This window comes from Protomyctophum parallelum, assembly GCF_964188405.1.
Source record: "Protomyctophum parallelum genome assembly, chromosome: 14".
NCBI classification, from domain to species: domain Eukaryota; kingdom Metazoa; phylum Chordata; class Actinopteri; order Myctophiformes; family Myctophidae; genus Protomyctophum; species Protomyctophum parallelum.
Window position 1 is genome coordinate 32,809,531 of NC_139709.1, and position 24,472 is coordinate 32,834,002.

At 41.2% G+C, this 24,472-nt stretch overlaps 2 protein-coding genes across 2 annotated transcripts; one reads left to right on the forward strand and one right to left on the reverse strand.

Moving 5' to 3' along the window:
* The first annotated feature begins 4,904 nt into the window (after positions 1-4,904).
* On the forward strand, positions 4,905-14,321 carry thoc1 (THO complex 1). The gene is made up of 21 exons (XM_083781100.1): positions 4,905-5,002; positions 5,183-5,256; positions 6,258-6,318; positions 6,448-6,517; positions 6,633-6,751; positions 7,230-7,278; positions 7,360-7,455; positions 8,009-8,091; positions 8,763-8,836; positions 9,132-9,240; positions 9,405-9,539; positions 9,947-10,047; positions 10,858-10,924; positions 11,191-11,241; positions 11,361-11,431; positions 11,560-11,655; positions 11,735-11,800; positions 12,269-12,352; positions 12,921-13,068; positions 13,397-13,481; positions 13,948-14,321. The coding sequence occupies exons 1-21, from the start codon at positions 4,955-4,957 to the stop codon at positions 14,223-14,225; spliced, it is 1,965 nt and encodes a 654-aa protein (XP_083637226.1). The 5' UTR covers positions 4,905-4,954; the 3' UTR covers positions 14,226-14,321.
* Positions 14,322-14,385: 64 nt separating this feature from the next.
* usp14 (ubiquitin specific peptidase 14 (tRNA-guanine transglycosylase)) lies at positions 14,386-24,250 on the reverse strand. Its single transcript, XM_083782113.1, has 16 exons — positions 24,117-24,250; positions 23,123-23,268; positions 22,493-22,525; positions 22,288-22,392; positions 20,456-20,559; positions 19,287-19,345; positions 19,039-19,169; positions 18,799-18,879; positions 18,286-18,368; positions 17,468-17,582; positions 17,180-17,245; positions 16,948-17,040; positions 16,709-16,846; positions 16,533-16,593; positions 16,303-16,410; positions 14,386-15,362 (listed from the first exon to the last, which is right to left on the reverse strand). The coding sequence occupies exons 1-16, from the start codon at positions 24,130-24,132 to the stop codon at positions 15,217-15,219; spliced, it is 1,485 nt and encodes a 494-aa protein (XP_083638239.1). The 5' UTR covers positions 24,133-24,250; the 3' UTR covers positions 14,386-15,216.
* Positions 24,251-24,472: the final 222 nt, after the last annotated feature.

Genomic DNA, 24,472 nt, shown 5'->3' on the forward strand with positions numbered 1-24,472 from the left:
TGGACCATAATGGTCCAGAGGCTGGATAGCATTACACTGCACAAAGTAAAGGCAGAAAATGTAGCCTCTGTTTTATTGAAAATATTTGTTTTGTGATTGCATTCTCAACACCCTATTGTCAACAGATTTAGAATCTTGCAAATCTGGAATGAGATTTATTCAATTGAAGGGATTTGGCTGCACTCCAGAATGTCTGGCCTATAGACAACTGAAAGGATGTGAATCAACTGCACGTTAAAACACTATTCGTTATCCTGCAGGACAAGTATGATTAGACAAGTGGACATGAGGGAGATTTCATTTCCCATTTGGCAGCATCAGTACTGTTCCTTTTCCAGTAGTGCACAACTGCACATGACCGCTCTTGACATCCCATGTTGTTCTGCGTACTTAACAGTCTCCACACCCTGCGCTAATCATTGAATAACCACCAAATGACTTTACATACCACAAGCAAAACATTCTTGGATGGAAACCTAATGGGTGGAAAAAAAGTGTTCATGGTCCACCCATCTGACCACTGGACACGGCAAGTGGGTGGGCAAGCCGTGGTTTTTCAGAGCATGTCTATTTTAGCAGGTTAATTTTAATTCAGTGATTAATATCAATTGATTGTGTTCCGGCTTGAATGTAGTATAGGCCTACTTTAAGTTCCTATATATATATATATCGGTATCTTTACTTTAACATGCATCATGCATCATGAACATGCAGCACTCTGCTGCAGGACAACATCTGTAGCTGGATGTATCTCATTTAAGCATTGATGTTGTTCTATACTGGGTGTGATATGATCATTAACCTCACATGTTTTCAACTCCAATAAATAATGTGATTGCCTGCAAGGAGAATAAGGTGTACAGTATGCTTTTATTCTGGCAACAGAGAGCTCACACCAGTTGTGTCTATTCTTGTCAACATATCAAGATGATCAATGGATGCAAGTTACAGAAATGTTTATCAACTCTCATTGATTGACGCATCACACAATTACATGAAAAGATAAAACATTAAAATATCAAAACAAATAAAATTATGGAAAATAAAAAATAAAGTACATACATAGTTTGTGACTCTTTATTTGTCCATTTGTTTGCAACTGTGAGGCTCAGTCATCTCATGTGACAAGCCTGTCTCACATTTACTTGCATTAAAACCCATTTTAGGTGGGAACCCCTTTTGGTGTTAGCATTACTATATGCTTTAGCCATTTAAAAATAGCAGATCTACAAGCTCATAGCGCGCCACCGAGTGGCACGCTACGAGCTTGTAGGTCTGCTATTTTTGAAAAATCGAAGAACGAATGACATAGCTTTTTCAGAAAACTGTCCTTTTCAAACAGACATTTTTAGAATCTGATCTCAGGTCAGAATGGGTTAAGCTTAACCTCCAAAGTCAAAAAAGCAAGTTTCAAGGACACCTGCTCGTTTTTTGTCATTTGTCTTAGAATCGTTCACATCCATATTTGGCTCCTGTGTTGAGCTCAGTGTGATTATGTCTTTGTGCAGAGCAATATTTAATGCAATTCCACTGTTTTTAAACTGCCTACAGTACACCAACAAATACCCTAAATGTAATCTCTCAAAAGTCAAAACAGATTCAGAGGTCTGCATGGCAGATCTTTCCAAGATTGCCCTAAATGTAATGTTTTACATTTTCTTTTCTTTTTTTTTTACTTTATTTGCTTTTCTTTTTATTTAAACTAAACTAAAAAAACGTCTGCCATCAATCCCAACAGTGACTGTGGTGTTCCCCCAGATAAGAGGGAGTTTTAAGACTAACTTGTTTATGCGTTAACTATAACCCCACTAACCCTATCCACCTCATCTCTACACGGCTCTGTGCTGAGTGGTGTCGAGGCCTTATCTGCAGCCACAGAGTAACTTACCATGCTCACTCCCTCTCTGTTCTTCGTCAGATTTTGGCAACGGCTCAATAAACTAACAAACGTGTCAAGTGAAGGAGCCTATACACTGTGAATTGTGTAGTGTTTAACGGGCGGTTAATTTAGAGCAGGTTGTCATTGCAAGCAGAGAAAGTACTCTGTGTAAGTGAAACAAGGTGCCACTCAAACCTGTGTAATAAAGCAATCATGGCTTCCCTCTTTCTTTACTGCAGTGTGCGCACAAAAAACACAGACAATTGTGTTTGAGCTCTTTCCAACCTTCCAGGCCCCATTTTTTCACAAGTTTAGTATATAACATCATAACACCTCGACACAGCTGACACGGCAGACAAGCGACTCAGAACCCTTACAACAACCTCATAGATATTTCTTGTAGCCGCTGAGCCTCTAGGGATTGTGCATTCATTCGATGCGAGGGCATCGAATGAACTCATTAAATGACATAATTAAATGACATCAAAGCTCTGTGACAAGACGTGAGGAAACAATTCGACCCACGAGGGTGCCACCACAAAATAAATGACCTCTCTAATGCAAGTCGTGGATTCATCAGAAAGGAGCTGATGAAATATGACGAAACTGCTGCTGGTGATAACCTTTATGGAAGAAAGTTCCAGAGAGTTAATCATTAATGCTGGCTGCTGCCACCTCAAATGTCCTTCATGACATTTTTTAAATAATTGATCGTATCAAATTATTAATGTGCAATATTGCGTGAGGGTGCGAGGGTGCGCACGCACCCACACACACACACAGTCACACAGTCACACACACACACACACACACACACACACAGGTTAACCGACGGCCACCTGTTACCTGGAAGCAGAGATAACTGAACACATTGAGAGTATCATAGATCTCTCCTTGGAATGGAAGGGAGTAAAACAGAGCAAATACTACGATTCCAACTGCTCATTTCTCATGGAGATTCATGTCAACCTTAAATCCGGGGAAGAAATGCAAGGAGCATTTTTGGACATGATTATATGGATGGCTAGTACCGGGAAGAAGTATACAATTTCATGTATGTTTCATGTTACATGTTCCATGTATGGCTTCCATTCTATATGAAACAGCACCATGATTAAGCTGATGTCAGGTGTTGAATGGTAAATGCAGGGACAGATTAAATGATGTGACTCATGGAGGAAAAAAAATTATATGGGGCAACGCTGAAATATGTGGGGCCCTCAGCCTATGCAGTGCAAGGAAATGCATGCACGTCCAAAATGAATTTCAACAGGTGCTGGATACAAATAAATACATTATAAATTAACTAGTGAAAAGAAAATGTATCCTGCACACACCATTTGAACGCTCCCTAAATAAGTGAATGTATTTTACAAGCCCTCTGCCTATTCCGCACGTGCACAAGGCCCCTCCTATGTGGCTGACTTAACAGGACAATTTTGAAAGTGGTTAAAGGTGTCTCTGAGTATTATAAATATTGAATCAATGAAACGTAATAACAAGAGCTTATTACTAAATAATTTCGATACATTGAATGGATCCACTGCAAACATATAGGTTCTGTCTTCCGTTTCTGGGTGTGTGGCTGGAACAAAGGTATTGATATGTTATTAGGAACCGTAAAACTCTGGAGGAAAATAGTATATGAAGCGTAATATTTCATAGTTATATCTTACATGATATAAATACCATAAAATGTCTACAGGTGCTTAAGTGGCCAATTGGTGTTCACAAGGATTAATCCACATCCTTGGGTAAATTGTCTACATAGTGCCTTTATCCAAAGCATTTTACAATTATTGATTCAGACACCAATGGCAGAGGCAACCATGTGTAACGCCAGGGATTCGAACCTGGGTCTCTCACGTGGAAAGCCAACATATTAACCGCTAAGCCAAAGGAAACGGATTTGGGGAAGATCATGCCATCAGTCAGGCTAAGATTGTGAGCTACTCTGCTATACTCACGCCCCTTTTGACCTCCTCCCAGGAAACCCAATCCAGATCAGAGCACCGATGCACCAGCTGGGAATCGAACCTGGGTCTCCTGAGTGGAAATGCAACATCTTAACCACTAACCCAAAAATAATTCCCTATGATTATGATTCAAGAGAGATATTAGACTTTTTATGCCATCAGGCTGAGGTTGGGAGCCACTCTGCTACACATGCAACCAACTTGCTCAAGGGCACTTCGATATGTGAAGCCTGGAGAGGTCAGGAACCAGGGATAAAACTGAGATCCTTCCAGTTCCCAGATAGCTACTCTACACATCCTGAGCTACTGCCACCCCCAAATAAAACAATAAACTCAGGTGCATCAAGCCGTGTCAACTCACTTCATTATAAGCTGCAATAACAGATACATGTATTCGACAGTTTATAACTCCATTATGGAGAATACATGGTGTATAGTGTAAAATGCTGCCATCCTCTGGCATAGTTAGTGCAGGACAGTCAATTGCCACAACTGTTTGCATCAGTAGCCTGTGCAATTTATTTATTGAACAAAAATATGTATCATAATCCAGGTGAGAAAACACAGCACATAGATCGAATTGTTACAAATTGTTCCAAAATATTTGAATGAATGGACGAATGAATAAATAATACTGTAATAATAATAATAATAAAAATAAACAGTAGAAAGATACCAATATGTGTGCTGTGTGGAGTAAATACACTGTGGGAAAATACTAAATATTACAATTTCTCTCGAGCATGAGAAAACCATGAAAAAACGTGTACAATACTATACTACCACCCTCTGGCACCGCCAGTGTATGACATGCCTTTAAGATATGCCTTCTCCTAATTTATCTAACTAGTAAAATGTATTGCATTTGAATAAAATGTCTCTCTGTCAAGTGTCTTCCTTCTATAATTTACAATATAGTAACTCTAATTATAAAGAAGCGTCTTTATGCATGGACGTTCTTCTTTTATTTTTCAATAGAATAGACTGGGTAGCCTCGGTCCCAGGCTTACTTATCTGCGAATAGAGGGTCATTCATTGTTCACCCGGAAGTATATACTTATTATACTAGTGACAGATTGTTCTCTCAGCAGTAAACAACATGTCGCCGTCCTTATTTAATTTTGTCGACGCTAGAGACAAATTTACGGTGAGCAAATGACTTAGTTGTCTTACCTGTTGAAAATACGCATTCATGAACAAGTGCCCTTTTTTATTGAGACGATAGCAGCCTGGTTATTTCATTGTGCCTTTGTCTTTTGTGTTGCTCCTCTCTATCAGTGCTAACGGCTAAGCTACATTTCCCTCCTCTGCTCACATAAACACACAGGCGTCTACTGCAAATGCTTTGGCGGGCAGAAACAGCAAGCCTCTGATCAACGCTTTCAACCAGATTCCTGGAAAGTAAGTTAAACTGAATACAAGAATACGGTCTTAAGCCGCAAGCAAAAATCTGCTAGATGCTATGAACAAAGTTCCATCCGTCCATCGAGAGCCCATTCGGGAAATGGGAAAGTCTCTGTCCTCATGTCCTGTCTGTGTTCTTTAAAAGTAGTGTATAGTATAGTATAGTATAGTGTATAAAGTGATATTTTTTGGGTAAAACAAAAGTGTTTTGTTAAAAGGTTAAATCACTATTGTAATAATAGTAATCAATCATTGTTCAGTAACAGCAAGGAGTCTCTCTGTCTCAGCTCTTTAATAAACAGAAGATACATTTTCAGGGTAGGTAACAACATTTCAGCCAATCAGGAGAGAGTAGCCATGTATGATTTGTCAGCTTACCTTTTAGTGTTTCAGTTCCAATTTTGCCTGCTCATTTCTTTGTGTCATCATCACTTACAATTCCACTTGATTAATCTGTATCCTGACAGCTGTTTAATAAAAAGCTGGAGACAACTGGAGACTCCTATTACTGAACAAACACTCTATATAGCAATGAGTACTATCAGAATATAGAGCTTTTAACACGTTTATAAAAAAAATTACTTACATTTTTATCCCACGATTTTGTAACCCAGTTTTCTGGGGGGGGGATTGACATGCAGTAAAGGGAGTCGAACCCGCGGCACACTGCCGGACTGGACTACCAGCCAGGCTGCCTGGGTACCGATGAGCCAGGGCCCAGGCCAATACATTCAGTTTATTGACAGAAAGTTGCTCTGCATAGCAGAGCTGCCAACCTGCACACATTTTGTGTACCAACCACGCAATTCTAGGTGTCTATACGCCTAGAATTGCGTGGTTGGTACACAAAATGTGTGCAGGTTGGCAGCTCTGGCATAGTGGATCTTTACAAATAGTCTTGACAGAGACAAAGCGGATAACCCAAGCCATTTAGCATCTTAAGTTGCTTGTGGCTACTGTTAATACATTACACATGTTATTTATCCTCTCCCAACCAGTGAGACGGAGAAGAAAACGACACTTGACCAATCATTGAGGGGCGTTCTGGGAGATCAGATTGTAAGTATTTATTTTTATTTTTATTATCTTATTTTGATCTCAGTTGTATACATAATAGATGAGAGCACTGTGGCACTGTGGCTCGTTGGAGATTCTGAGCCAGCATCGTTTATTTTATTTTTCCTGCAGATTGAACAGAAGGCAAGCAGTGAGGATTATCTGTCTCTCATATACCTCAGCATCGATGCAGTTACAGAAGGTAGGATGTTATTGTGGAACAATAATTCCATTATATTTAAAAACTTTGTGAGTGAAATGATCAGGCATGATTCAGTTAAGACTTAAGACATTAATGAAGAGCCCTCTCCATGCAGGTATCTGCTCTGCTACAACTCCATTCGTCCTGTTGGGAGACGTACTCGACTGCTTGCCTCTCGATCAATGTGACAGGATATTCTCCTTTGTGGAGGAGAATGTCGGCACATGGAAATCGGTAAGTTGGCTAACCCTTTAGTTTAGAGGCTTACAGTAAAGGTGTTTGAAATGTTATCGGGAGATATCCACAGTCATTGTTTCCATTGAAGACCAGATGGAACATCCTGTTTGATTCTATTAAGGTGGCATTCACACCAGAATGCTTTACTGCGATTAAAACGAATCCTGCTGCGTATCGTCGGAAAGTGCGCTTCGTTTGGCGGGTGTGAAGGCTCATTCAAATGCTGGTGCGGATCAAACAATGGCATTCAAGTTCGCAAAAAAAAGGGGGTTTCGCTTCGCAAGCGCACCGCACTACAATTAGAAATAGATTTCACTCTGTAGTTTATGAATTGAACATATTCATTGATAAAGTTCCCTGTTGCGTTTCCTTGCAAGAATGCAAGAATTATGCAACTTCTCCGCCCATTCGCATCGAGTCTACCGAAGTTGAGGTGAGAATGTGACCTAAATGTGCATTTTTCTCTACCCTTCAGACTTCCTTCTATACCGCTGGAAAGAATTACTTGTTGAGGATGTGTAACGGTAAGGATAATATTTGTAGACGTTTTCATCACGATGCATAAAGGGAGTAAAGGTAATAATACACATGGTTAATCTCTTTAGATCTGTTGAGGAGGCTGTCCAAATCTCAGAATACAGTATTCTGCGGGAGAATCCAACTGTTCCTGGCTCGTCTCTTCCCTCTGTCTGAGAAATCGGGTCAGTAGTTAATTTGTATACATAGCATTTGATGTGATGAATCGATGTCAGATTCCGAAGCCAATTCACCCTTTGTCAAGTCCCACCCGTGAAATTGTAAATTGTTGTGCCCCTTTCCAAAAATCCTCTCTCTCCATCCACTACCATTGAAATTACATGTTTTTCAGTTGCTTCATATTGATATTCTGTGCTCTGTGATATCCATGTGCAGCACACGTGGCTGGGCAATTAGTTTTTTCCAAAAGTGATGTTTAAGCAAATTCAACATAAACGAGGCAGAACCAGTCAATCAGGGACCAATCAGAAGGCTGACAAATGGTGAATTAACCTCATGCATCCCAGCCTATTCTGGGGGAACATTTGCCTAAAATGGCAGATCTACAAGCTGGCAAAGCATTGTGACGCACGAAGTATAGAAGCAACTCATGTCCTGTTTACTAAGTATAGACGGTTTAAGTGTTTAATGGGGAGGTGTGCAAGCATTGCCTCCTCAATTAAATATAATGGGTCATAATCCTGCTCCTCATGTAGCTATTTATTCTACTTCTCTCAGGCCTCAATCTCCAAAGCCAGTTCAACCTGGAGAACATCACGGTATACAACAAGAATGAACAAGAGAGCACCCTTGGACAAAAGGTAAACAAACACCAATGGGTTGAGGCATTTGTGATGGAAATTGAAGGCATTTGTGATGAAAATGTTAAAATCACACCCGTGTGAACTGAGTGGTGCAACAGGGAGGCGTAGGTCGGGACACAAACCAGGAACCTTCTGTTTCCCAGGCAGCCCCTCTACCCACTCAGCTAAATGTGGTCCACTTACTGGGGTCATTGCTAAGGAACAGAGGAAGTACCAACTGTAAGCAGCCTCAACATGTCGGGTCAACAATACCAGGATGCCGCTTTGACACCTTCACCCCCCCTATGATTTAAATGCCGTAGACCGAGGAACCAACTTCTCTTAAGATTTACAGGAGTAAGGAGTAAGGAGTAGGAATTCTTTATGTACAGAAGTGATACAGTTCAGGGTACAAACATAAGGTCAGTGTCAGGGTGGTATGTTATCAGGACAGTAAAAAAGGTTTTATACAATAGGCTTGTATTCATAATGTTGTTGTAAATCAGTATAAAATATATTTTTTCCATACACGACACTCATCAGTACCTTGTTAAACACTTAGGCCCTATATACTTTGTACAACAATAAGCAGAAATGGGGGATCTACAATCTAAACGAGCCACATTGTGAATGCATTGTGAGATTGTAGATAGGCTATTTACTCAAATTAAAACTTTTGTCTATGGCAGCACACAGAAGAAAAGGAAGATGGAATGGAGGTAGAAGAGGGAGAGATGGGTGAAGAAGACGTACCTGCACCATGGTAAGTGGTAGCATCAAAACAAACGGCACTCACAGATCAATGATTCTATTTATCGACGGCAACAACAATGCAATTCAGTTAAAAAGCTGTCATTTTCCACTGATATTCTTTTGTTTTTATTGTCATAATCAGACCATTGCAGTTTAAATATTAGGAGGCGTCGGTGTACATAAATAAAACCATGATCAAAGAATTAGCCATCCATATTTCCTTGCTTTCACATTAGTCCCTTTCTGTCACATCTTCTAATGATCTAATCTATTCAATAACATTGACTGAATGTTTGACTTTTCAGTTCCATTCCGATTGACTACAACTTATACAGAAAGTTCTGGACGCTGCAGGACTACTTCAGAAACCCCGTGCAGTGTTACGATAAATTCTCCTGGATGACATTCCTCAAGGTAAAGCCGCTTCCACTCTAGAAGCAAGATCTGTGGTTTTGTTGTGTTTTCCACCGATAAACTATGCCATTGGCTATCGCCCTCAACAGGATTTGACATTTGCAAATGTCAAATACTATTAAGATGCACTTACAGTAGAGGTTGTTGTTCTTTGTCCCGTTCAGTACTCGGACGAGACCTTGGCCGTGTTCAAGAGCTACAAACTGGACGACATGCAGGCGTCTAAGAGGAAGCTAGAGGACCTGAGGACATCTGGTGGAGAACACGTCTACTTTGCCAAGTTCCTCACCAGTGAGAAGGTGAGAACGGATTTATGTAGGACAGTCGGCAATAAACTCCCATGAAGATTTTTTTTGTTTCTCGTTTTAGTGTTTTCCACAAACCCACCTGGGACTAAGTCATATGGCTATACAGTACATTAACCCATTTTCAGATTCTAAAAAATGTCTTCTACATCCTGACAGTTTTCTGAAAAAGCTATGTTTCTATGTCAGTCGTTCTTCGACTTTTCAAAGAATAGCAGTCCTACAAGCTCGTAGCGCGCCACTCGGTGGCACGCTATGAGCTTGTAGATCTGCTATTTTTCAATAGCTAAAGCATAACAATGCCTACACCAAAAGGGATTCCCGCCCCAAAATGGGTTAAGAAAAAGAATGCTTACCTGGTCTTTCTCTCTGTCATGTGTGGTTCTTCTGGCCTCCTCAAGCTCATGGACCTGCAGCTCAGTGACAGTAACTTCAGGCGACACATTCTCCTGCAGTACCTCATCCTCTTCCAGTACCTCAAGGGCCAGGTCAAGTTCAAAAGGTACCCGCTGGGCCGCTGCATGTACAACAGTAGCCTCGGAAACCCAGACGTTTTTTATTTCCAGGGAGGAAAAGAAAGTCTGGGTCTGAGTCCACTTCAATTCGGCATAGAGTAGCGCAAACATTGCTCACTCTCTGCTGATTTCTGATCGTCTGCACCTTTGTTAAATTGACATACACACACATGCGCTCCTCTCTCTCTCTGTCGCTCTAAGTAATTAGTCTCGTGTCGAGCAGCTGCGCATAGTTTCTCCGGGAGCTGCCTATGCCATAAAAAGCATAGGTGAGTTCCAGGCTAGTAGAACAGTGGTTCCCCAAACTTTTTAGCGCCCGTGACCCAAAAACAGAAATTAGACATTCTCCCGGCTCCCCAAACTAGTGAAAATAGCAGAGCTTCACGCCGCATTGTAAGCTTGTAGATAGGCTATTTTCGACCACTTCTTGTTCTTCTAATTCATGGAATTTCTTAGATTAGATTCTTAGATTCTTTTATTTTATTTCTTCATGAAGTTACTGGGAAAATGTTTTTGCTTTAATACATGACAAGTTTAGCTTTTTTTTGGGAATGTTTTTTCAAAATGTTTTGAAATAATAATTCAAAACCAAATTTAGGAAATGGAATATAAGGGGACCCATAACAATGTTTCCGCGGCCCACAAATGGGTCCCGACCCAGTATTTGGAAACCTTATATAATTATATATATATATTTTTTTAGAACAACTAATCAGATCACATCTGTTGAAGCAATTTGGAATGTGTTATCTCTGCACTTTACTGAAATCTATTTGCTGCCTCTTACTATCTTTCAGTTCCAGCTGCGTTCTCAATGATGACCAGACTGCGTGGATTGAAGAGACAACCAAACTGGTATACCAGGTTAGTCTTTAATCTTCCTTGCAAATATCACTCGTATACTGGCATAGCTGTTGTACACAAGACTGTCATATTGCTGTTTACATTATATTGGTTGTTACGGTATGTACACAAATATGTCAAGGTATTAGATCATAATATACAGTAGATGTGTATAGTGTGTGTGTATATATATATATATATATATATTTATTTTAATGTAAATGCTCCAGTCTTGGGGGGGGGGGGGGGAAGCAAACTTCAGCTAATGTTCAACTGTTAAACTGTAGCTGCTGAGAGAGATCCCGCCAGATGGAGACCAGTTTGCCACCATGGTTGAGGTAAGTGATGTTGACATGATTGATCTATTCTAGTACAATGCATTTGGCTAGCAATGGCATTATGTTTTAGTTCCGTCAGTGATTTGACTTGTTGGTCAACCACCTCTTATCTCTCACAGCATATCCTGAACACAGAGGAGAACTGGAATGTTTGGAAGAACGAGGGATGCGCAAGCTTTGTCAAAGAGAGGTATGACAACTACTTAGTATTTATTATGGAAGGTCATTTTAGACATTTACAAACGTTAAGCCAGCATTTTGCAAGTGCAACAAAAGTCACCTTCCAGTGACTCTTCTTGATTTTTCTGGCTCCCACAGAACGGTAGAAGACAAACCCAAGAGGCCCACCAGGAAAAGACAAGCTCCGGAAGACTTCCTAGGAAAAGGGCCGGACCGCAAGATCTTCATGGGGAAGTAAGATCTCTCTGTTATGTGAATACAATTCAAAACGACCCAATGGGTTCCTGTTGTATGACCCTGTGTGTTGTTCCAGTGATGAGCTGACCAGGCTGTGGAACCTGAACCACGATAACATGGAGGCCTGCAGGTCGGACAACAGGTCAGTGACGTAGACTTTTATTACGTTGTACAGTTAATCAAAGCACATCTTGTTTAACCCATTTTGACCTGAGATCAGATTCTAAAAATGTTTTAAACAGATTTTGACCCAGGGGACCACCATCCTCACTAAGAGCAACCTGGGGGACCACCACTATTGTGTTGGGTGGGTCCATCATAGACCTACCTGACACAACAGTGGTGGGGGTTCATACACCATTTCATGGGTTTATCACAGGCTAAAATCATGAGTTGGAACAAAAACAAATCTAGTTTTCAAAGCATTGTATTACCAGAAAATGCATGGCCAGGGACCACCTGCAATAACTCTGCAGACCACCAGGGGGCCAAAGGACCACAGTTGAAAACCCATGCACTAGCTAGCATATACAGCCTAGTCTGTAACCGTGCTCGTGTCTCCGTTTCTGAAGTTGTTTCATCTCTGTGTGTGTGAATGTCTTCCATCCAGGGAGTTCATGCCGTCTCTGGACGAGTTCTTTACGGAGGCCATTGAACAGGCCGACCCCGCTAACATGGTGGAGGATGAGTACAAGTATGTCTTCACTTTAAAAGCTCTTGAGCGGTGTCACACGCAACATACTGTTCTGTTAGCCATTACTTTTCAGGAAATGTATTTTCATTACATCGTTATGAAACACACAGACTTAAACCTAGATCTACACCCTGAGTGGTATGGTGGTGATGTTCATATTGAACTTTTAGTACACTTGAATGACACTGTCCTACAACGAACAGTATAATATAAAGAAATATATATATAATATATACAGTACATTATGTAAAGTAAGTGCAGTGATGATACATTACAAACATCTCCTTCTGGCATTTGTCTCTTCTGTGTTGTCTGTCTGGTAAAACTGGTTTGTCCACCAGGTGCATGTCGCTCCCCAATCACCCAGGCTTACATATGCTCTCAATCAATTAGGCCTGGGGAGGCGTGCCCTTGGTGTCCAAACAGTGATTCAAATACATACAAATACAATACAACCAATAATGCCAAATAATAACTATAACAATTGTGATAACAATAATAATAGACATACAAAACAGTGAGGATGGCTTCTACACCAGTAATTACCCCTTTCTCCCTGTGAAATCAGGGTTGTGCGAAATTCCAATTACGGCTGGCGAGCTCTACGACTGCTGTCCAGGAGGAGTCCCCACTTCTTTCAGCCCATGCCCCAGAAGTTCAAGAGCCTGGCAGAATACCTGGACAGCATGGTCAGCAAACTGGCCAAAGAGCTGCCGGTGAGCAAGTTTACTATAGATGTCAATAACCCATTCTGACCTGAGATCAGATTCTAAAAATGTCTTCTACATCCTGACAGTTTTCTGAAAAAGCTATGTTTCTATGTCCGTCGTTCTTCGATTTTTCAAAAATAGCAGACCTACAAGCTCGTAGCGTGCCACTCGGCGCGCTACGAGCTTGTAGATCTGCTATTTTTCAATAGCTAAAGCATAACATAGTGCTAACACCTAAATGGGATAATATCCCAACTGTGCACTCCAGTAGTACCCAGAGATGTCACAAGACGTTCATATTAATGCTTGTATTCTGATTATTCCTCATCTGTAGAAGGACATCCCCTCAGAGGAGATCAAGACGGGGGAGGAGGATGACGACGAGAACGGAGATAACCTTCTAAAAGAGACCAATGATAGTAAGTTCCCCCTTTCCTTGTTGGTGTCCTTGCACCCCTCAATGTCGTTTCCTCGCCACCTGGAGAAAACTGAGCCACGGACAATCATTTGATGAGATTTAGAGCTTTAGACCCAAAACTTTGAATATTATTTGTTGGATAAGATTTTGTCTACAATGCCATGCTGTATTAATGTTGGTACCATAGGAGAGATAACAGGCAAACGTTGATCAAAGTAACAATTCTTCTACGCTACGGTCTCTAATTATGTAACTTCTTGAGAGCGTATTACCATAAAATGAAACCAAATGGACCGTACTATGTAGATTTCACTGTACTTTTGTCCTCAAAATGTAACCCATATTAGTAACAGAGGGTACGTCTCATACTGTAAATGCAGCAGCCATTAAAGTGTTCCCGAGATTGACATTTAAATGAACAAACCATTAAAAGCTTGCATTCACTCAGTATTTTATTTTTTGCCCAGGTCCGAGCATGCAGAGCAAGCTGGTGACAAATCTGCAGATGGATGACATTGCAGCCAAACTGGGTGGTCAGTGGAAGACCCTGGCCACGCAGCTGGAGATGAAAGCGGCTGAGGTGCGGGAGTTCGAGACGGACAGCGAAGACATAGAGATGCAGGCCAAGCTGCTCCTGTGTGCCTGGCAGGACAGAGACCCAACACAAGCCACCGTGGAGAACCTGGTCGCAGCCCTCAATGCCGCAGGCTTCTCCCAGATTGCAGACAGCCTCAATGAGGCATAAAGATGATTTGCTAGTCGCCTAATGTTCTTTTTAAATATCATTTATCCTTTTTTTTTTTTTTAGATCTAGAAACAAACATCAAATAAATGTTTTTCCAAGTAATCAGTGAATTATTCCATTGATTGTAAGATGTTAAGAAAAGATAAGTCACACATTTGGTATAACAGTTTATTTTCACCATCTATGAAAACCCACCAGTCAAGTTATTACAGAGTGGAAGGTTAGACGTTTAACATTGGGGCAATGTGACTGGGAGAACTGCATGAAGAGTGAAGCATAGCATCATGTCAGAGCAGCTGTGTGAACTCTGAAAATCATTTCCAACAAGGACATCATGCAAGGCTCGTCAAACCTCAATCCGAGTTTGAGTTGAGCTTGGACTCTACTCGCCTCATCCAAAGCCCACATTGAGAAAATGAGGGGACAGCACCTCATAGCATGTCAAGCAGAGCTGATGCAAGCCAGAAAATCTAAACTAGGAAAACAGACAGAATTATCCAGAGACCCAATAAGTGAAGAAGAGTCTTAAACAGTGTTAAAATCCTTCATAATGCATCCAATTTGAAGAGATGCAAGCCTGGATGCGTCCAAGTACAATAACTTGGCCACACATTTCTGTACAAACTGGTTTACTTTGATTCTATGACATGAGCACCTTTTATCGAAGGCTTTAAAAAATATACAATGTGTATAAAACATTTACTGAAACCTGCAGAACAAGACAAACGCCTCCATGGATCCAGGATCCTCCTTTCCCCAAATCTCTAATCATAAACTGATAGAATACTCAACTCCGTTTTGATGGAGAAATGTGTTTTACAAGTATCCGTGTCAGTTATAAAAACGGCAACAAAAAAAAAGTTATGGTAATCAAATTTGAAAGACAACCCAGGTTTATTGCACATCTATGCAGACAGTGCTTGGAAATGGCATTTATGCATGTAGGATGTCGTTTCTGGTTCTATTTTATAGCTCTTGCATTTTTTTTTTTTTACTGTTCCTCTTCAAGTATTTCCAGTCGCCGGGGTCCGTAGAGTAGAACGTATGCTATATGCCAGTCTCCACCACCGGACAGCCGCAAGATGTCTTCTGGAGACACCACGCTCACCTTGTCGTCGTCAAACTTAACCCACTCATCTGTAGGACAGAGAAACCAATTACTTTCTATAGGTAGTACAGAGGCATGACATTTCTACTATGATACTTGTTTTCTGTTAGGGTTTCTATGTCAACAGGAGCCCTACATTAATATGTATTTGGCCATGGGACCGCAATCTGACAATATTTTGTATTTGTTTAATATATATATATTTGTTCAGGACAGATCTCTCTGGGGACTTTTGAGTGGACCCCTAGAGATCGCCGGACTTGATTTTCTTTAAAAAAAATTATCAGTGCTATTGAACACCCTTTGCGTCTGTGTGTTGGTTAAAAACATATTGAGACAATGAAAAGTAGGGATGCCCGATAATGGTTTTTTGAAACAGATACTGATAACTTCATGCTTCTCAAGACCGATACGGCGATACCGATAGTTAATGAAAATATACAGACATAGATAAAAAAATACTAGTTGAGTAACGGTACATTTAACAGCTTTGACCTAAGCAAATTAAATTAATTACATTTTTATACCTATGACACAATTGGTGCTTTGTCAGCAAATACCTTCAGCAGATGAAACGAATAATCATTTCGCATAACTGCAAGCATATGAAAATACATGAAATAAAGAATATATATTCAATATATTATTATCTGAGCTATTAATAATGTTATCGGGACGATAATTATTATGTCATAATTCCTGCTATCGGGACGATAATTATTGTGCATCCCTAGTAAAAAGCGCTTCAGACAAAATCTTAAAACAGTCTGCTAAAACAGCCGACTCCACCACCTCTGCCACTCTCATGGAAGTAATTGACAATTTATAAATTCACAACACCAACTTTGACGAGGCACTATTGCTTTGCTTTCTCATTTTCCTGAAAATTTTATATTTTTCATTTTCTGAAAATTGAAGATTTTGTAGTTTCTTCCTGACAGCAGAGAGATAAAATAAAGATTACTGTACCTTCTTTCCTCTTGACCCAGCCCACATAGTGACCTGATGAGCTGGAGCGACCTTGGTGTGTCAACACTGCCTGCAGGTCATAGTAGCCACTGTTGTTGGAACCGAGGTCTGTAGGGAACAGAATAGTGTCTTTACAACACGTCGTGCTCCCTGAGCTTAGAGAACACAATATTAGCTCTATAGGGACATACAGGTATAGCAACATGGGAGCACCAATGTAACCAACCTACCATCAGGGAAGCCGAAAGGTTCATATTTTACTGCTTTCGTTGTTGTGACTGGTTTCTTCAACTATTGCAAGAAAACAGCAAAAGGTGTGACACCATTCAAAGCCGAAATTACACTTGCGTAGACATAAAATGGCAAATGTGATTATAAGAGCTGGACGTATTTAAGCCAGTCTTACCTGGTCCTTTTGCTGTTGCTGTTTCTCCAGCGTCTTTTCCTCCACCTCCTTAAACTTTGACCTGGTTTTCTCCATTTTCTCCTGGAGCTCAGAAGTGCACAGCTCGTAGACATCCAGCATGAGGGGGAACTTGACATCCTATTGAACCAGACGGAGATATTTCAGCTTTCAAAAAACTCTTTACTTCTAAATTTGGGCTCCACTCATTTTCAAACCTCACAAATATCAAAGACACCAACCTTAAGCACTTTGGCATTGACAGACTCCTTCTCTTTGTAGAAAAAACGGACCATCTGAACAGTCAGGTAGGCAGGGAGACGGCAGACTTTTGACTGGGAGGATGCAAACAAGACAAAACCCCTTCAAATAAATAGATACATTTGGGTCGTTTGATCTGTCAAGTCAGAGGTCGATATTGACCTATTTTTTTATTATTTTATAATCAACTTGGGCATGATAAAAGAAGCTTACAGATTTTATATATAAGGCATTTCTCTCCAAAGATGGGGACAGCTTCGTGATTTCTTCCTGCAGTCTCTAGAGGGGGAAAGAAACACATTAGATCGTGTTACTATGGAGATAGACATACCAGTGTGTGTGTGTGTGTGTGTGTGGTCTTGTCACACTAGAGACGAACAAAAATATAGCATCTATTCCAACTGCCAGAAGTGGACATGATGCATCTCGCTGGATGCGGCTCACAGCCATTAAATTGGATACAGCACAGAAACCATAAACCTCTCCAAGCTTGATACTTACCAGCCTCAGTCCCGTGGCGAGGTATTTCACCTCCTGGTTGATGAAACAGCTGATCTGAAGCTGGCTCTCCTTGCCCTTCGTTTGCTCCTCTTCCTCAGACTCTGTGCACTTCATACTGAGTACAAGAGGGGTTAAGAAAAAGCCAGACAGATGGCTACATTCAACCGCTGATGTATTATTAGGGCTCTATAAGGTTCTATAAAATTACAACCAAATAGTGGTAATATCTTTTTTTCTTTATTTAACCAGTAAAAAACACATTGAGACTGAAGTCTCTTTTACAAGAGTGAACTAGCCAAGACAAGAGGCAAAAATAAGTGACCCAGCTCTGACAGTAACAAAAAAAAATACAACAAAAAACATGACAGACGTACAATGCTCATAAATACAGTACCCACTACCGAAGAAGCTCAAAGGGAGAACAGGAACGTTCTTTTGCTTCTTACTAAGACTTATCTTTGATAGTTATCCATTTAGCAGCAAGGCATGGCTCCCCGGTTTTTACTTAAATGGTGAGAATAGCCTTAGCAATGTGTTTTTTTCACACAAGTAATTTTTTCCACCCATACATAACCCGCCTATGAGACTGGAAACAACCTATCCGCATTATCATTCATCTCGATACATGGTAGCCGTCTCCAGTTATTGCCGAGGTAACGAAAGTACCTTGTGCAAACATAGCCCCAAGTGTTTCACTTCAAAAGGGCCTTCTGTGCTCCAATGGCTATATACAAAAACACCACAGTTTAAAAATGTAATTCGCCGGGTTCAAACATAATTCAAATGTCCAAGTCAAACACAAATCTGATTAAGGATACGCGGTTTCAAATTCCACACCGAAATACTGGTCAATGAAGTTCTTCTTTGTAGCGGCAGCGACAGTTCCACCCTCGGACTCGGTCTAGGGAGAATAAAAAGGTGGAAATGTTCAATACACTCAGCCATTTCTTCTACATTCCTTTCATGCAAAAATAAATAGAATACCTTGCCCATCCATTATTATAATATAGCTGTATATTAACACATTCCTGCCGGGAACCCCTTTTGGTGTTTTAAGCATTATTTTGAACTTTAGCTATTTTTGAAAGATCGTGAAAATGTGGCGCAAATCTTTGAATATATATTCTTTCACAGCGAATGTTTTTAACTGAAAACCTTGCTTCTGGGGAGGTCCATAGAACAACATATTTTCAGATGGGGGTCCGGCGGCCAATTTCATATAATTCAGGGGGTCCTTGACATGAAAATGTTTGAGAGCCAATGACATAGAAACATGGGTTTTCCAGAAAACAGGTCTAAAAGGGTTTTTAATAAAGAGATGCTTTGTTTACCTCCATTGGAGTCTCTGGCTCTGCTGGCTCTAGCTTCTGCTGAAGGACTCTCATCATCTGCAACCAGCACTCGTTGGCATCCTGACAGAACACAAAAGGGAATACGGTCATAGAAATGGATTCGGTTGCACTCTGTCACTCAAATGTAGTAGCCATCTTTGTCTTCTCTAATCAGAAGTTAGGCCTTCTGGGTGCTGGTGGTGGGGGTAAGAACACTGGTGGTGGAGACGAGTTCCTTACCTGCTGGAGGTACTGGCCCTGGTCTCCCTTCTCTGCAAACTGCGGAAAGGCCATGTGAAGGAATTGCAGCAAGATGATGGGTGGGAGGCTGGAAGACGTCTTCTCCATGGTGTCGTACAGGTCACGAAGGGCTGAGGATGAGAACAGAATAATCACTCTTGCACTTTTACATTCTATATTGTATACTATACATATACACATATATATATATTCATTATATATTCGTTAATCTAGGAATTCCCTCTAACCTGCCGTTATATACTGGGATGGTGCATTAGCTCCTGAAGATCTCAGAGCACCCGCGTACCTGTTAAGTGGAGAAAAGGAGACAATTTCGAGTGCAGTCATTGGTTAGACCAGACATTAGTCCTACAACCCATCTCACAAAACCCTAACCTCCCACAGGGCAGCACACCTAAACCGAACCTTAACCCTCTCCCAACCCTTAACGCACCCCTCACAAACCTTAATCCGGTCGTCTTAACGCACGCCTCACCAACCTTAATCAGGTCGTCTTAACGCACCCCTCACCAACCTTATGTCTAACCAATGACTAAACTAAACTAAAAAGTATGCACCCAACAATTTCAGCAGGAACAGACATGAAATTAACCATGTCTGACAAGAAGTGTAGAACTGAACACAAGAGGCCCTAATTCTGAAATGAACGTATGACAAGAGTGGAACTGGAGAAGGCATAGAACCGGGTCCCCCAGGATATATATTGAGGGAACTTCTGTGGAAGTATGGGGGTGAGGGGAGCTCTACCGACGGCCAATTTGTACTCACCCACCACTCGGTGGGTGATTGGCCTCCAAAAGAGCTGCGCAGATACCCATCATGTTTGTGTTATTCATTGACGGGATCTCGAGGCACAGTTGTGGAAGATCGGATTTAGGGTTACGGAGAGCTGAGGACTGCATCAGTGCTTTTTGCAGTGTGGTCCTCCTGATGACATTGGATAAGTGACCTCCAGATCTCTCTGACTGGATCTGTTGCTGTGATGCAGCTGGGATGAGCTTCAGCATCTCTAAATCTGAGCTGGTTGTCAGCAGAAAACCGATGCATTGCCCATTCTGGGTAGGGAATGAGTCCCAGGGAATGAGTCCCAGAGTGGTGCTCCTTTGCATAGAAAGTAGCCAGGTGGTTTGTGCATCAAGTAAGGATGCTTCCTGGTCCCCTCCCCAGGGACGTTTTCCAGGCATGCGCTGGTAAGAGGTCACCGTGCAGACCAAGGACCAGGTGGGGAATTCTATCTCCCTGCTTGCATTGGGATAATAGGAGCAAAAGATTGCTCCATGTTTGACAAGAAAAAGCACTGTACATTTCAACAGTACCCACAGATCGCAAAATAAATACATCTAGGCTTTGCATGAAATGGATTTTCGGATAAACACATTTTTTGAAGAAACCCTACCTTCGGAGTGCATCTTTGAGCTCTGGCACAGAGCGCAGACACTGCACTGTGGCATTCATGTAACAGGTGTTGCCCAGGTTTGTCAGCCCACAAGGCAGCTCCAGCTTTGGACCATAGAAAAACAAGGGGTTAGTTCTTCTATTTAATAAGAGGAAACAGCATCTTCATTTCCTTTTTTATTAACATTCATAAGGCTCACTATAGGAATAACAAGAGTAAAGGGCCCAGCAACAGCCACGCTGCCCACTATTTAGGGTGACAGACTCTGTCCTAGTCCTACCCCTAAGCTCTGAGCACAGGGATTGTTCAGAATTTCCGAATCTAGCTAGAGAGAGAGAGAGACACTCCATGACCGAACTTCTCATCATAGAAGACAGCGGTAAAATTTTATTTTAGCAGCCTCTAGAGCTCATGCTGCTCCTTACACTCGAATAGAAAATGACTGAAGGTTGGAGCTAGAGGAAAAGCTCCATGTTGCTCCCTGGAAGGAAAGAAACATCATGCGCAATTGAGACCAAGGAAGCTGAACACGTAAGTGTTGGCTGCATATAGCCCATTGCACATGTTTCTTTCCTTCCAGGGAGCAATATGGAGTCCACCGTACGGTCTTCGCTTCCTAACCTCATTTAATTAACCTTGGGTTCTTCCAAGAAACAGAATGCACTTCAATCTTCCCCTTAAAAATCAGTAGGGTTCATTCCTTCTGAGCACATTCCTTTTCATGGCAAAGTGTCCATTAGATTTTGAGATAGTGTGTGGGGATTTGGGGAAATTGGAAATTATGCTCTAAAGGTGGAACAAAAGGAAAGGTAATTTCTCATTTGGTCGCCAAAATCATTGCGACTAACGTCCAGGGAGCATGTATGCATTGTATTTCAAGAAATATTCTAAAGCACCAACCACCAACCAATCAGAATATAAACAAACCAGCAGAAAACCAGATGAAGAAAATGTACAACAGAATATAAATAGTCATGTAAAACAGCATCTTAAACCATATAAGGTAGGTCATAGTAAGAATAAGCCTAATCCAATTAAGACCTATTCCAATTTTAGACAAATGATTGAAAATGTAGGAAAAAGTCTCCTCTCCACCTTAATCTAGTAACCAAAACTCTCTATTGGACTTTTGTTTTAGAGATTTGCAACACATGGCAGATAATAAGAGCATTCATGGTCAAGCAGTTCAGGTGGTTGTGAACCTTGTTTAGTCTGATACCAAAGCATTTTTGTGGTTAGGCCCGAAACTGGCACCAAAGCACTGGCAGTCTGGCACCAACGCACCGGTTTTAAAGGCATAGCATAAAGTTGTTAAAAGGGCGCAAACATTGTAGTGGTAACTAGCTAATCAAATGAAGGTAGAGAGGTGCGTTTGTCTGAACAAATCTACAACCACTAGATGTTAAAAAGCAGCTGCTGTGAAGGTGGCACCTGTAGTCATTAATCAGGCTAAAGCTCTGAAGCATGTATGTACATGAGAATATGAATAGTTCTATAAATAGCCTCCTATGTAAACAGCTTAATCAAAATATTGTCTTAGAAAGACGTAGAGACAAAATATATAGATGTAGTCATTGTTTGCAGAGATCAAGCAATATCTGCTGCTTCTCGTTGATGAAACTTTACATTTCAGAAGGTAATTCCGACAAGAGATCCGAAGGTAATTTCCGACAGAGCATTAGTCTGACATGCGGGAACAACGGTCGGACTAGCGTTTGAACATGCACTGCCCCCGTGCTTGCAGTTATGGTCAGGTTAGGGTTTGAGGTAGGTGTCGGAACTAAAAGCCTGTACACGTCTTAATCCATCCGGTAACCTTTACATTAACTCACCGCTGATGCTAGCTGTTCCTCGGTCATGTCCTCTACAAACATGGGTCGGACAGCCGGCTCCTCGGGCAGGGCTTCAGCAGATCCCATCATCAACAGGGTCATTCCCTACAAGAGAAATTCATCTTCACTTTCAATAGCCAGCGCTCAGCTTGCTCCCAATTAATCGGGACAAACACAAACACTTAAAAATCCGCTATTCACTCACATTTTTCAGCTTGATGTTGCCCCACTCATCGTCCTACAACAGAAGGACAGACATATATATATTAGCACATATTGTCCATTAAAATACTACAAGACCGAAGTCCCAAGCTAAGCATGCTCTACTGACAGTAGTTACTTAAAAGTGTGTCATTTTAGATTTTAACCACTTTAACCATTATTTTATACTGCAAAAAAAAACACTTTGAGCTTGTTTAATCTTGAGTTGGTGCAACAAGCGAACATTTCAAACTCAAAGGTCTGCTTCTGGGGGTCCCTGGAACAAAATATTTTGAGATGTAGAATCGGTCTCAGGTCTTCATGGGTGTTAAGGAATGATGGGTGCATTATATTTGTAAATGTAAAACCTATTGCCCATCTCTGAGTGAGGCTGCATACAATCAGTGATGTAAATAGGTTTTCAAAGTAATGGGTCCCAGGACTCATTACATGGTCATTTAGATGGGTCCCAGGGACATTGTACGAGTCCTACTTCAACAACGTTAAGTGTACAGTACTGAGTACAGTATTGCATCCCAGGAGGGTGACATGACTGCGTCTTTTCTCAATGTAGTGTGTCTAAGGAGTAAGGATGCAGGCTATTTGCATCACCGTTATATGTCTTCATTGTTACCTTTAGAGTGCCTCCCTTCACCATGACCTTCTGCCTCTCTGGCTGAACTCCTGACAGGGCAAACAGCTGAGCCTTGAACACCATGGGCGGCTCTTCCGTGTTCAGCTCAACTCCATCAAACTTTTCCTTACCCCATTTCACATTTACTAAAAATACACACACACACACACACACACACACACACACACACACACACACACACACACACACACACACACACACACACAGCACAGGTTATTACTTTAGTTAGCTTCCAAAATAATATGCAGAATGGCGGAATTCAAATGTTATCAAACCATGATGACACAGCATATACTGTACTTAACTGTTGCATACAAGGCAACAGAAACGAACGCAGTACAAACGTGCTCAGATGGTTATTAGCTATGGCTCTAAAGTTAAAGATGACAGCTGGTATGTGTAGCTAATACTTTGATATAACTACTAAACCAATTTGGAAGACGTTCTAACTTCTGTTGGCAATATCATGTTGGCTAACAAGCAAACAGTCAGTCATTTGACTCGTTTGTCTTGCATACTTTACTTGCTAGTTATATATAAACATGTACTACTAACTCTTCTTGATCTGATATCATTATATAAATGTACTGCTAGAGAAGCAGGTAATGCGGCAGCAATGTGTTGACATTATTAGCCATAAACAAGTTGACAACTAGCCAGCTAGCTAACTAGCTTGCCGCTAAATCAGTTTCCTAGCAGAAGGCGCCAGGCTAACGCAGACTACTCCACTCATTTGACGCAGTTAGTCAGTAACACTGATTAATGTTATGATGAGAACGTCATAATTTGGTATTTTAACTTTAGTGCACATCTTCCTCATAGTGATTCCTCCAAGACGGCCTGGCTAGCTTCAGCCTGCTAACAGTCCAGTGTTGCTAACGCTAGCCAACATGCGAAAACACTTGACTTAAAAACACGTGTGAGGTTTTATACATAATATCACAGCAAATATTGTGCGTCAATACCATCCTACCTGTAAACACTGGCATGTTTGGCCACTTTTGTTTCCTTCAGCTCTCTTTTGACAGACTGTCCACCGGGGCGCGAATGTGTGTGTGTGTGTGTGGAGTTGACTTGGCTGCGAACTTCATTCATACAGAATGACGCTGCAACAACACACGCTGAACACTGATCCACGACCACGCGCTCTGGGATTGACTAGCAGGAATGCGTATCGAGTCGATCTGGGGATCGAATACCCCACCTGACAGTCACCTGACAGCCAATACAAAAAAAAAACCTTTTCAGAAGGCAAGCAACTTAAGGTGCATATGATATATCAGTGGTTCTCAAACTTTCAGTTTAATTTCAACCCCCATATATTTAGTT

What these genes read in the sequence shown, in the direction of transcription:
- usp14 (XM_083782113.1), bottom strand. An exon ending in AGGAACAGCTAGCATCAGCG is followed by an intron (nt 20,560 to 22,287) that starts GTGAGTTAATGT and finishes TATGGTCCAAAG; the next exon opens with CTGGAGCTGCCTTGTGGGCT. An exon ending in ATGCCTTATATATAAAATCT is followed by an intron (nt 17,041 to 17,179) that starts GTAAGCTTCTTT and finishes GCATCCTCCCAG; the next exon opens with TCAAAAGTCTGCCGTCTCCC.
- thoc1 (XM_083781100.1), top strand. Translation starts at nt 4,955, where the DNA reads ATGTCGCCGTCCTTATTTAATTTTGTCGACGCTAGAGACAAATTTACG. An exon ending in CAACCAAACTGGTATACCAG is followed by an intron (nt 10,925 to 11,190) that starts GTTAGTCTTTAA and finishes GTTAAACTGTAG; the next exon opens with CTGCTGAGAGAGATCCCGCC. An exon ending in CGCAAGATCTTCATGGGGAA is followed by an intron (nt 11,656 to 11,734) that starts GTAAGATCTCTC and finishes GTGTTGTTCCAG; the next exon opens with TGATGAGCTGACCAGGCTGT.